This window comes from Macadamia integrifolia, chromosome 6 (assembly GCF_013358625.1).
Source record: "Macadamia integrifolia cultivar HAES 741 chromosome 6, SCU_Mint_v3, whole genome shotgun sequence".
Taxonomy (NCBI): Eukaryota; Viridiplantae; Streptophyta; class Magnoliopsida; order Proteales; family Proteaceae; genus Macadamia; species Macadamia integrifolia.
The window spans coordinates 24,620,047-24,634,029 of NC_056562.1; the positions used below are offsets into that span (position 1 = coordinate 24,620,047).

General features: G+C 37.9%; 1 protein-coding gene and 2 pseudogenes across 1 annotated transcript in view; all 3 read right to left on the reverse strand.

Moving 5' to 3' along the window:
• Window positions 1–1,795, reverse strand: part of LOC122082020 (quinone oxidoreductase-like) — a 6,653-nt gene extending 4,858 nt beyond the window's left edge. Inside the window, exons 1-2 of the mRNA XM_042649508.1 lie at window positions 1,476–1,795; window positions 574–715 (exon numbers count right to left, since the gene is read on the reverse strand). Of these exons, the coding sequence (XP_042505442.1) occupies window positions 574–715; window positions 1,476–1,724 (391 nt within the window). The 5' untranslated portion in view covers window positions 1,725–1,795. The remainder of the gene's footprint in view (window positions 1–573; window positions 716–1,475) is intronic.
• Window positions 1,796–2,725: 930 nt separating this feature from the next.
• On the reverse strand, window positions 2,726–4,380 carry LOC122082162 (annotated as a pseudogene).
• A 1,319-nt stretch (window positions 4,381–5,699) lies between these two features.
• Window positions 5,700–13,983, reverse strand: part of LOC122082021 — an 11,972-nt pseudogene continuing 3,688 nt past the window's right edge.

Below are 13,983 nucleotides of genomic sequence, written 5' to 3' on the forward strand. Positions count from 1 at the left end.
AAAAAAAAAAAACTATTGCACGGTATTTTGTTTTTTATGCATTTTGTTTCCACTGCTATAAACGAAATGATTGAGACAGGAACGTTAGTCTGGTCGGTCAATTCTGACCAGGAAAAAAATGCGGGCTTGTGTGTTCGGTCAGGTAAGGCATATCACATGGAAGAATTTGCCATGCAGACTCTAAAAATCAAATACATACAAGTTAGTTAAGCATATCACAAATATGAAGATATCTGTGGATGTCCAAATTCTTATCACATACTTCAAATGATTGAAAAGAAATCAAAATATAGCTCATGTTGGAGCCATAAGAAAGCTCTAGATCAAGCTCCCTCCTTTCCTACAAGATCTCCTCAGTGGAACTGTCAAGTTATTATTTGTAAACCCAATTAGAAGTGTCCCAAATATATTATAAAGAACTGAATACTATACAAGTTTAGACTTTCCAAAAGGACATGAATACTGATGCAAGTGAAGAAGGAATTTCCAAACTTGATAGTCAGGTACCATAAGAAGTTGTGCAGATATCAAATGCATTTTCTAGTCCACAATTAACTAGAAGTAGGAGCAAACCTGGAGTGAAGGGCATTGTAGGAGCTTTGTAAACTCCTTTTCGGAAATACACATCAATAAAGTTGAGCCCAATTGCCTTGTTCTTCACACGGATCTCACCCTCCTTTGGCTCTCCTATTTCTACATCCTCCCACTTCAGGACCTATAACCATTACAACTCGGAAATAAGTTTAACTTCCATAACCATTCATACTCAAAGGTCAATTCCAGATGAGGAAGAAGACAAAGTATTCAATTCAGAAGTCAAGACATTTCAAAAACAAAAAATTATATATTAAAAAAAAAAGGTGAGATGCTCCAACATCAACCCATATGAAACAGATTAGAAACTCAGAATCAAGAATATCAAAGATCTGATACACTATTACGAACTACGAAATGTCAAAATAGTGGATATGGTTGACATAATCAGTCTACAATAAAAAAAGAATATAAAGATTGGTTCACGAGGAAACGTCCAGATATCGGTTCCAGTTCGAATAACCCTGACCTGGCTTTCCTATGGCGTAAAAGGACACCTTACAAAGAGAAAAATTCAATCTTTCTGGGATTTCAAGGATTTATACAGAAAGGGAGCTTACCCAAGGATCATCTAAGTGGAAGGAAATTTCACAAACTCACAAATTCACCTCTGCCTTGAGTGGATATGATGGACTAAAACATCTTATCAAGAAAAAAACTCCCGTCAATTAATTGAACCCTCAACTTGATTCTCATAATTTAGTGATTTTAATCCATCAAATTACAAAAATTCTACACAGTTCATCTCATAGAAGTGCGGGTTCTGATGATTTGGAATTGTAATCCATCAAACTACAAGAATACTACGAAGTTCATCAGAGTAATCATTGCACGGCCTTTAAGAATTGTAATCTTAAACATAAAAGAGAGAGAGAGATTACCTCAGGTCCACCGAGCTCATGAACTCTGATCGCCTTCACCATCGCAGATGCTTGAGTTGCAAGTGCTCTAACGACGATGGGTCTTGCTGTGACAAATGGTAGGACTTGATCTATGTTGCTCTTGTTGCTCTTGTTGCTCAGAAGTCGTGAAGGTAATGCTGACGTTCCATGGCCACGGCTACGCCTTGAGAGAAAAGAGCTTTGTGGGAAGTGTCCCACTCGAAATTGGGTTATTCTAGAAAGACCCATCTAAGCAAAGCAGATTTAACAACACAAATCGTTGTCTACACTTGACACCCTCCCTTGCCTAAAGAGAAAAAATGACCCTTTGTAACTGTAATCTCTTTAGAAGGGGACCTACTCTCTAGTTGTGCCCTTTTACGACTTAGGACCCAGATAGGGAATAGGTAAGGGAGGAGGGGATGGCCTAGTGTGACTATGTCAGTCCTTTTGATAAGGTTATAAGTCCCTTGTTTTTTTTTGGGGGTGGGGGTGCAGCCTTGACCTCTACTTCATGGGAGAGGGGAGAGGGGAGAGGGGAGAGGAGAGAGGATGTTTTGAAATCGAAATCAATAGATTGTAATAGTGAAACTTAATTGTTGCGTCAAGGCTCGTCCACTTAATTGTTATACATCTTATCTAAAATTATCTATGATAATTAATTAATGGGTCAGGGATCATGTGTTTGTGATGTAATCATTGATTGGGGAGTTGGATGAATTAGAAATGATCAGGAGTCTCAGGGTATTTCGAACCCTTCTTTTACATTTGACCAACAAATTTTTATCCTGCAGCAATCAACCCAAGAAAGAAAAAAATATTTGAAATTTGAAAATTATAAAATGATATCTATATGATTCATGATCTCCTCCGTTGAAATTTGACTCATTGGTCCACTCCTGTGCCATCATAGTTCTCTATGACTAAATCTCTTTTATATATGCTTTTCTTTTATCTATTTTTTTTTCTATATAAAGGGACGTGCTTTGTTCAACGGTAGGCATAAATGTCGCGACTTGATGGTTTAGTGGTTGAAACAGTCTCTCAACATTCTTAGGGTAAGCATAGTTCTCTCCCTCACACCTCGCACATGCAAGAACCTTGTGCCTTGTACACCAAGTGCACTTCTTTTTTTTGTATCCGTTTGGAGATGGTTTGTTTCTGTTGTGATCATCTACTCTGTTTCAAGGATTGAGGGGTGGGGTACTCAGTAGTGTTAGTGATGATAGTTGTTTTCTTTTGGTTAATTGATTTAGGGTTACTGTGTCTGTCCTGCAGCTTACAAGAAGCATTTCATTGCCAGTGTGTGTAAATTAAAGCACCTTTACAACAGCTTTAACTGGCTTCACAACAAAAACCAAAGACCTTCATTAATACTTATAACGAGCTTAGAGAGGCTTTAGACCTTGGAGGGCTTAAGTTAGTCTTGAGGCTTGATAGCCTCATAGGTAGTTAACCAAGGATCTATAGCTTGCACCAGGCTTCCATCCATAAGGAATTACATTTTTTGCTACTAAGGTCTCTCCAGAATACTTTGATGTCAAACGTATAGACAATGGGGCTTGTAATGCTGAACCAGCAGAGTTAAGCTGCCAATCAGCTCCCCAAGATTGTATCATGGCTTTTCACTCATACTCTGACATCTTCTCCTCCTTCATCGATGCTCCCCTTTGTTCAACTCCGGCAAGATCGCCATCCCCTTCTTCGAACTGGACAACGACTGATAAATAGCAAGGGTTGGACCCTGGATCCACATGGAATGCCACTCTCTTCCCTGAATAATCTATCATATGTTGCGTTTGATACGCATTCTAGGTCGATAATGCATTCCAAGAAATTGTACCAAAAAAAAATCATAATTTCAAAGAGTCCACTATACAGTTTAATACGCTTTCGTATAGCCGTATAGTCCAGTATTCTCATTAACCATGATTTTGGTTTGAGATTTTTAGGGGGTGGGGTACCCGTGACCCACAAAATATTGAGATTGAGAAGATGAAATGACAAATATACATAAATATAGTGGCCCCAGTGTGTAAGATCTTGGGTGGAAGACTAAAGCTGCGTTTGGTTTGATTTTTTAGAATGCACCATTACAAATACAGCCTTAAAGTTTCCATTTCTTTGTTCTAATCTATTAATGATCACACCAAAGGCAGTCATACCGTGCATATCAGATTTCTAAGACTCCGGCGTCCCTGAGTTTGTCTTCTTGTCCTGTGACGGCCATGGCTCCAACTGAAGTTCCACTTAAGTCAAAATGTGCAGAGCCTGTTAGACAAGGGCCTCCAGGGCAGTCATCAGTGATCACTACCCTCACTGGTTTCCTTGAGCAAGATGGATGTTTTGTGCATTTCACCTATCAAAAGAAACAGTTTCAGGATTTTGACTTAAAATACTTTAACAAATGGAAGCCAACCAAACATACTCCCTATCCTCTCAAGTATAGAGTCTGGATCTCACCATTTATTGGGAGTGACGGGGTCAGTTGACTCATGCCAGAGGTAATATAGTGGAAGGGGGAATCTCACTCCCAAGTAAAGGCCTAGGTACCTGGTAACAAGCGCCACATTCCTTGCCTGACTTATAGAGGGGTGGGCCAACTCCTGTGACCAAGGCAGAGAATGGAGGTTGTGAAACTGCTAATCCAATCCTCAAGCTCCACCTACACAAAATATGCATATATCAGTGTCTATATATATGTGGGCATGGAGAAAACATTAACATATAACAAGGAAAACTACACTCTTAATTAGCTCTTCCAGTGCTGCTCTCTTCAATTACCATCACTTCCGGCTCCATCCGGGCTGCCATACCACGTGGCTCCGGCCGGTGACCAGTGGGTTCCCGTGGTTGACAAATGTTTGGTATTGAAACAGAGACATAACTTGGGGAAGCAATACATAGAAAGAGAATATGAGAGTAATAAGAAAAAAAGAGAGAGAAGTGAAGGGAATTAGCCATATACGCTTTCTATAGTACTCTAGAGAGAGAGAGAGAGAGAGTGCACTGCTCTACTACTGTTGGCTTGCTTATTCTTGTTATTGGCTGTTACAAATTTGCTACTATTTATAGACGAAGTGCTCCCTCAATGTATAATCACGTCCTTTAATTACATAATAATCATAGTTTTAGCTAATTAAACAGTTAATGGCCAGTAATCTGTCGGCAGGCAAGATGGGGGCCCACCCATCTGATCATGGGCCTATTTTAATTTGATTAGGCTTAGAGTTTTTTTTTTATTCCTCACTATAAAAAAAATTATGAAAAATAACTTTCCATGCATCCTGCCGTTGATGGTGGTTATTGGTCGATTATTTCCTTGGATTCCGTAATTTTCTCTCCTCTCCCTTCCCAAACTTCATCTGGATCGGACGGCCAGGAATGGACCTAGTCGTAGCTTACTGCCACGTGCATATATGGGCTTGATTTTGGTTGGACCCGGAATACATCGGATGTCAATTATATATGAACATTAGGGTTTTGGACCCATTAGAGTTTTGTCTTAATGACATCGAATTGAGATGGAAGGCTTACCCACCAAATCCTTTCCTTTTTTTAAATATGAGTATATGACCCTTATGGTTAAGTTTGAAACGTTACATTTCTTTCCAAATTACCCATTAAATTAGAACAAGAATTCAGAAATGAAGAAAGGGCTTTCAAAATGGAGGAGTTCTGAGACAAGGGTGTTAATCTGTTCGATTCTGATTTAAATGATTTGGCCTGATTCAATTCATCTTGTAAATGACAAACCAAAATCAAACCAATTATTAATTGATTTCAAGTTCCCAAATCAAAACCAATTACTAATCAGATTCAGTTAATTGGTTTGTAATTGATTCCGGTTATTCAGTTTTAATTTGTTACCTTTTAGGAATAGAGTTCTCTAAGCAAGCAACATAGAGAAAGTACACCAATGAGATGCAACAAAATAATATCATACATTCAGCAAGATAATTTCATTTGAGGAAAGAGATAAGACACATGGAGTTAATTGTTTAAACTTTTCAACAGTGATTTGGATGTCCTAAATTTGATCTCCATTGTCATAAACTTTTGAGGGAGCTAATCTCATAACCAGAACCCACTAGAAGCACCTGGATTAGGTTACATTGAAAATTATTAAATTACATAATATACTAAGTACCAAGGCAATCAACAAAACGAGGAATTTCAGTCTCTGCAAAAATCCAGCAAGTAATGTAAACCTCCAAATCATATAAATTAATAAACATTTTCCTTAAATTTTGCAGAAAGATATGAACATATGTCAGAATAATTTATTACAAGAGTAGAGCTATACTAATACACGTTTGTTTTCTTCAAGTTCATTGCCCCTGAAATGCCAGATGGTGGTTTGTTCCTAAATTCTTATTTGCAGCAATTGATAATATAACAATAGCCATGAGGAATATAATTTGGTCACTATAGTTTTGCAGTCCGGAGTTGTTGCTTCAGCAAGGGTTTAATGTAGTCATTATAGCCATCTGGAACTACAGAGTCATTAAGCGGATCTTTCTGAGCTTCTTCGTAGAGTTTAGGATATACATTTCCATCATAACGGCCAAGAACAGAGCCAAGGTAATGGTCAGTATAGTTAAATGCATCAACCAGGGCAATGGCATTTGGACGAACCTACCAAAGAAAGGGCAGTTTTGTTAGTTTAATGAAATAGTGGTACCACCATGCACAATAGATGGTACATAGCTGGAATAGATATGATACCAACCTTGGCGTACAAAGATCTAAGCTGCCCGTTTACAAGAGAGGCTTGCTTGGGAGTGATGCACCCATTTGCAATGAAATCACCCTGGTGCTTGTGAACCAGTGAGAGGGCATAAATGTTGCACAGTGCCTCCAGTTGTTCCTTCACCCCCATTCCAGGAATGTCTTGCTGCAATTTCTCAATGAATCTAAAAAGAGAAAGTACAATGACAAGTCATTCCTAGCAAACATTAGTGAAGGTTTCTGAAATAAGAAACTCATTAAGCAAAACAAGAATTAAAGCATAAGTTGTTCAAGGTTTCTCCAGCCAGGCCCCTTTGCAACTTCTCAAACCTCTATTTGCAAGGAACCATCATAATATAATATTGTAGTCTCTATCCATGAATTCATATAAAAGAAGAGGAAGAAGCTTACTTGGTTACAACAATTAATTGACAGTGAGCAACAGCTGCCTCTACCAAGTCAGCGGAGAGTTCTGCAACGCCTGGTAAAAAAAAGTACATGTAATAGTAAACATACGAAATATTGCCACAACTTGCATTTAGACAGGAAGAAGCATTTCTCCTAAATGTCCCACATATGATAGGTCACAAGTCTAGCAGTTGCACACTACCCGACAGACGTGGGACTAAACCCCCACCCCTCAGCCATTCTGAGAGCCACGAAGATGCACTCAGTGGATCAACTCCTCCAACTTTGGGCAATTGGCCCCACATGGCTGGTGCACAAACAACCTGTATTGATATCACTAGATGGCGTCTAACCCAAAAGCTAAGCTTTAGGGTGGAGAGGCCCTGGCTAGGGTCATAAGCCCTGCAACCGTGCACTACTTGACTGATGTGGGACAAACTCCCCCCATTCTTGGCCACGGAGCTGCATTCACTGCATCAATAAGATGGTGGCATCCCAATGAACATATGTAAGTCATAGAACTAACCAATCAGGCAAACGGATGAAGAAGCACTTCGTCGATCTGGACTGAGCCTGTTTGGGAACCCAGACTGAGAAGCAGGCCCAAATTTGGGTCTTCCATCTAGCAGGATAATTAGATGTTTACCTTCTTTAGGATGATATATAATCTTTTTATTTTTTTAGAATTTTAGCCTCCTCCCACCCCCACCCCCACCCCCCGGTGCAGCCCTGGCCTTCTCCTACTTTTCATCTTCATCTTATATATCTTTCTTTATTACTCCTGTGTTTCAATTATCCTTCTTCTGTGGGCCTGCTCTGTCAAACATGATTTGCAGCCCAAGTGTTCCCATTGATCTCTACTGTTTCTATTTGGATTAGTTTGAGATGGTAATGGATCACACCTGTGATAGAAATGACCCATCCTGTACAGTTTTGAGTAAAGATTTGACCCCTGCCAGAAGTTCTAATCAGAACTTCAAATCTGATCTCTGGTTTCCGCCAAGTCCAGTTTTAGATTCTTTGTAATAGCTCCCACGCAGCTGAATCAAGATATTATTTTCTGGAATCCATATTTCTGTGAGTAATAAATCTCTACCTGAAACCCCAAATCGATTGGATCTCTAGGGAGGAAGAAATCATCTTTGCCAGTCTTTCCTGCTGCTGGTTCTTTTGGCGGAAGGTTGAGGAGGTATATTGGGGGGTTATTTCTCTCCCTTATTTATCCTTGTTTCCAAACTGTCCCTCCCATCTTCTTTTATCCTACTTTTTCTATATTTTATAAACTCTTCCAAGTTTGTCTTCTTACAATAAATCCCATACCCCATTATATCCCTTCCTATTAAGTTACCCAATAGCTATTTTAAGATTCTGTTTTATTACAGATTGCCACTTTCCCCTTGTGATTTCAGTATATAATCACAGAACTGCCATTATTTTTCCTGCATTTAAGTTATTTAGTGCTTGGGTAGGCCCACAGAGAACCCAAACAGGTTCCAAACCCCGGGATCACATCATAGACGAAAACATATAAGGCACTTAATTATCACCATCTTTGGCCAACTGGTTAGCCTATGGTCTTAGTAGGAGCTATTTAACAGTGTCTTACAGATCCTGTGTGAAGGCAGGATGGACGAAAATGTGCTCCACTAAAATGGATTTTATGTAACATCCAATTTCTTTCACTTATCGTGGAAAAATGTTTCTCCAAATTTAGTTTATGAAAGAGTGAATCATCAAAAGTATGCAGTTATACTGAAGTACATGAAGTTTATATGAATGGCAATATTAGTAGTCACTAGTCAGTAGAAAACAAGAGAAACATGATACATTAATTTTCTTTAGTGATGAATACTAATTTAATTCCAAGATTTAAAAGCTTGGAATCGGGTACAGGATCAGTCTCTGTTGATTTCGACTCAATCCCCATTCAAATCGTTTTAGAATTGGCCAGGAATCGGCTGAGACCTTTTTAAACCCTATGTGTCCTTCCTATCAGACATACCAACTTGGAATTCCAACTTTCTTTCTTTCTTCTTTCTTTATTTCTTTTTTTATTTTTATTTAATTTCTGGGTGGGTGGGGGTGGGGGTGGCAGGAGTGCACAGGAAATTTTAAAAATTCATAGAGTAGAATGGGAAAAAACAACTACCTTCTTCTGGGCTTGAAAACTTGCTTACATTTTGAGCACAGGCAACAGACATCCTAGCGGCCCTTGCTTGAAATGCTTTTATTATTACACTAGGCTTCAACCAATCCTCAGCTGCATAAATGTGAGAAAATTAAGATAGCACAGAAAACTCCAGTGTCTTAAGGGTACAACCACGAATTCACTAGTATGATATGGATATAAGAGAAGAAGAGAACTGGAACCTATGTAACCATGTTGGTGGCAACTGACAAACTGGTGGGATGTGTAAAAGATACACATAATGAGAACATCATAGAAAAGCCATTCCAAATTTGTCCAAATATTGGAAAAAAATGTTTTTCTGTTTTTATAACAAAGCTATCAAAGGATTAGAAAAGGCTAGAAATCATTCTAACATAAATTAAAAAATTATCAGAACCTTTGTTACTTGAGAAACTACAATTTATATGTCTTACATATTCAGGGTTTCTCAGCTGATAGGTAGCAGGAGTGGAGTTAGATCAATTCAGTAATTTTAGTTTTAGTTTTACTTCGATGTTGAAGAAGAATCAAATTGAACTTGTGGGGTAAGTAGAAGTGACAAGCAACAAATTGAACTTGGAACCGGAAGATCTTCAAATTACAGATTAAAATAATATGAGAAACAATGACTGATGATCTATAAAGCAAAAGCAAAAGCAAAAGCAAACACCAATGTGTGAGGTTTATAGTTGAAGACAAATATTATTTGTATCTATCAAAAATCAACACCCTTTCAATGGTCGATTTTTTCTTTTTTAATATCTAACCAAGTAAAAGTATAGATATGCATACATATGGACAACTTCATGAGGGGTGAATCTGAGTGTCTACAATCTACATATTTATGCATTTTATTAGTTTAAATACAAGATATGGATGCTTAAGGGGAAGACAAATAAGAAGGAAACAATAGGTTTCCATAACTAAAAAAGCATAATCAACACAACACTTTAGGGGTGTCATTTTTCCATGAATGATGTAAGTCATAGGTTTTTTATTCTCTTCAATAGATGAAAGTTAGAGGTCTCAAAAAAAGAATGGATTTTGATATGTAGTACTCCCAATGCTAACAAAAGTTATAATTTTATCTTTCTAGTGCAATATAGAGGGAGAAGTTGCGACCTGAGTATCTGAGAGAAGGCAGAATACATAATACCTCTCTGAACATCACACTTGCACTGCATAAGATGCTCCACCTGTCCCATATAAGCTGTTGTGCCTACAGGCTTTTTCCCAGATCCCAGTTGAGAGACAGTCTTCATAAGAAACCGCGCAACCTGCACAAAATAATTTTCAGTATTGACAGCACAAGTTTACAAGATGATAACTTGTAACATACTTCATCCTAATTGTTCAATACTTCCCACAATATACATATGGAATAAAGAACATAACTAGCTAAATGGTAAACCATGTCTAGCTAATAACAGTAACGACAATTCCCCCTCTCCAGCAGAACTGCCCCACAAACCCCCCCCCCCAAAAAAAAAAAAGGCAGTGAAAACAACTCAACCAGATCAGTCTGCCTAGCAAGAGAGAGTAACAAATGTCAATACTTTCACACGAGGTTCCTAATTTCGGTTTTCAACCCGGGTCAAATGGACTTGAATTTGGTCCATTTCACATGCCAACTCAAAATAACTATTTTGATGGCCAAATGATAGAATTTTGCCTTGAAATTTCTTGTAATTCCTATTTACGCATCTATACACATGTTTGAATCATTAGATTGGAAAAAAACTCAGTGGATTGAAATTCGAATCTTGCACAAATCTATATTCAAATTCGAATTCGAATTTCAAGATAAAGGATTTACATCCAAATTCGAATCTTGATTCAAATCCGGCAAACGATCGAAGAAGATGCATTGTACTAGTTCACAATGCCTTATGGCATTTTATATTAGGCATTATAGCGTTTCATTTCGGTATTTTGACCATAATTTTGGTTGAAACCTTGTAACCTATAAAGTTGCTGGTGGCTTCGGTTCAACTAGGGCCAAAAACAAGATAAGGCATTGAAATTTCAACCAAAATTGAACTATGCGTTCAAACGTATACATGGTTGTTCATAAATGCATTGAATGAACACCACAAAATTGTCATAAATGAGTAACAAAAAGATAATCACACGGGGGAGCGATATGGTGACAAAGCTGTCTGGCAAAAACATTGGACAGCCCAACCACATCATCAGCAGGAGAGGAGCCTAGTGACTTGTCATAACATTCCACTCTAAGCATCATGATAAACTCTAATACAAGTGCAACTTGGAAAGTTATTCCCTATGTCTTGCTTCACACCCTGCCCCCAATGTCTACCTAGAGGTGTTGGCTTGTGGAGTAATAAACTGGGCACCCAATGCATGCATTGAAGAGTTGTGTGGCCCATCATCTTCCCCAATAATAATAAACAAACCTGTAAAAGCAGAACAATGTTGTCTCCTTCATATGTGCAGGCAGGAATATAAACAGCAAATAACTCGGGAAGCCCACTGCTACATAGGTAACCATGGCCACCACAAAGTTTCCGACATTCTTCAATTCCATCCTGCAACCAAAGGAAACATTGGTCAGCAGCAAATAAAAACCATGCAAGAAAAGGCATTCTCAATGTGCTGTCATCATCTGAGCGCAAAGAATGATTTTTTTAAAAATACCAATCAATTTTTTATTAAAAAAGGGAAAGGGGAGCAAAATAAGGGATATTCTACTAAGCATTGTCAATCTATACTTGCTACACAAGGCTTATGAGATCTTGGAGCAGATTTGAAAGTACGTCAGCAGAATACAGCTCCAAAATTGAGCAGCTCTTGCTTGACCAGAAGGTTTAGAGAATTCCCAAAAGAAATGAGCAGAATGATGACATGATGTAGAACAAGGGATCTCAATGCTGCTGATGGTTATTAGCCAATACAGGAGAGGCTGATATGCACTAACAGAAGGCTTTCAAGCAACTCAAAACTAACTCCTCTAGCCCCTAAAATACAAAGAATCTCCCTCCTCAAAACTACTCCTTTTTTTTTCTCTCATGGGTGCCGATTATATTTTAGTAGGTCACTGGCCAAATGAGAAACTCGCAGCACTGTACAACAGATGGCAGTATACAAAAAGAGTGATGTAAAAAAAAAAAAATCCATTTTTTCAGTGGAAGTGAAATCATAGTAAGTCAACAGTAAGTGATGGTTCAGCAATAGCAACAAAGTATTTTGATCGCCTACATCATGGAGGATATTTGATTGACCAAGTTAAACAAAACCAAAGTCATTCTTTTATCAATTTTAGCATGATTCAGCAACTGTGAAACTAACTCCAATGTGTGTTCCCATGGGGGGTAACAACTAACAACAACATAAAGCTACTGGAGGGTGTCAAAGGTATATTCAGAGTGTGTTCAAAAAAGAGTTTTTTTTTTTTTTTTTTTTTTTTTTTATTAATACCATATAGGAACTTTTCAATGTCAGTGCTAGTATGGAATTTGCACAGCTTTCTAACAATCTAGAAAGAAAAGTACTTTTTTTACTGGCAGCCATGGAGAAAAAGTTTCTTTCCATTTCTTAAATCTAGGTTTTCATCTGAGAAAAACCCAACAACAAAAGCAATGGTTTAGAAGTTAATTTAGCAATTGATTCAAAACTACTTGTGGATTACCTGGGTCTCAGGCCCACCATCTTGAGAACCAAATTGTCTTCGGACAGCACTATACCTTGTCGCTATACAAACTGCTCGTGATAAAGCACAGGAAGCATCGGACACAATTGTTTGGCGTACATATACCATGGTCCCATAACTTAGCTGCCGGGGAACATCAGACGGCATATATTTGCCTTCTTTTGTAACCTTAGAAACCCTGAAATACAAGGAAGTTTTAGGACACATTTTATGCTTATATCTTTAAGCATCAGAGAAAAAGAATGGCCGTTGAGACTCGTTTTGTGGACTGGTAATTCCTTTTTCTTGCAATAGGAGGAATGAAGTGGCACTCACAGAATGTTCCTTAGACACCTCTCTGAATCTTAAGATCAAATTCATTTCGTTTCGGCTGAAAAGCCCAAAGCATCGTTTCGGTGGCCAAAACGAACAGTTGTTTCAGTGAAATTTTCTGATTTCATGTTTTGGTTAGTTTGATCCATCAGTCTGTTTTGATTATTTCGGTATTTTTATTTAGTTCAAACCCATTTACAACTAAGCATCATCAGATCCATTTTGTAGCCCATTTCGAGGGGCTTCTAGAAGCATCATGTTATAACATTTTATTTTTTAAAATTAATATATTTTATCCATATATATATATATATATATTTTTTCCTTTTTTTTTTTAAATATGCAAGGGACCTCTGAGTAACCGGCAGAGGGTAAATGGGCAGGGTGAGACAATGAGGGACAATGTAATTGTTTCATAAATAGCGAGCAGAGAGGTCATTTCATGTGACGAGAGAGAGAGAGAGAGAGAGAGAGAGAGAGAGAGAGAGAGAGAGAGAGAGAGAGAGAGAGAAGGTGCTAGTGTGACCTCTGCTGGTGGCTCAGAGATACTTCTCCCTTTAAATTTTTTATATTAACTAACAAATTTCATCGAAACTACCTAAAATACCAAACCAAAATGACTACTGGAACAAAATTTACAACTAAGCTCTGAATTGACCATGTCTACAGAACATTGTCATTGTCAGATCCGCAGCTTACTTAGCACTGAATGTTTCTACTAAAAAGTCTAGGTTTTCCTAAGAAGGGTGAGAAAATCATGTCTTCTTTCTATGTAGTGAAGGACCACTGTGTGAAACTTGTTCCAATAGATGTGTAGATGGTCAAGCACATCAACCCTTCAGGGTAGCCACCCCAACTGCCACATGTAAGAAAAAACTTCCATCCAGAACAAGATCATGAACAGGCTTTCAAGACAAATCATACTCAAATGAAAATAATTAGACATTACAACTAATCATTAGGCACGTACACAACTACAACAACTACAACAAACTCAGCCTTATCCCAACTTGGGCTACATGGATCCAAAAAAAACAACACAGGGAAAACTGAGGCTAAACAGAAAAGGGGGATGAAGAGATGAGAAAAGAGGGATAGGAAATCAGATGAGAAATTAAAGATGAAAGTTTCCTTCTCTTTTTATATCCTATTCAAGTTAAGTTAAGGTTTTTTTTTTTTTTTTTTTTTTTTTTTTTTTTTTTTTTTTTTTTTTTTTT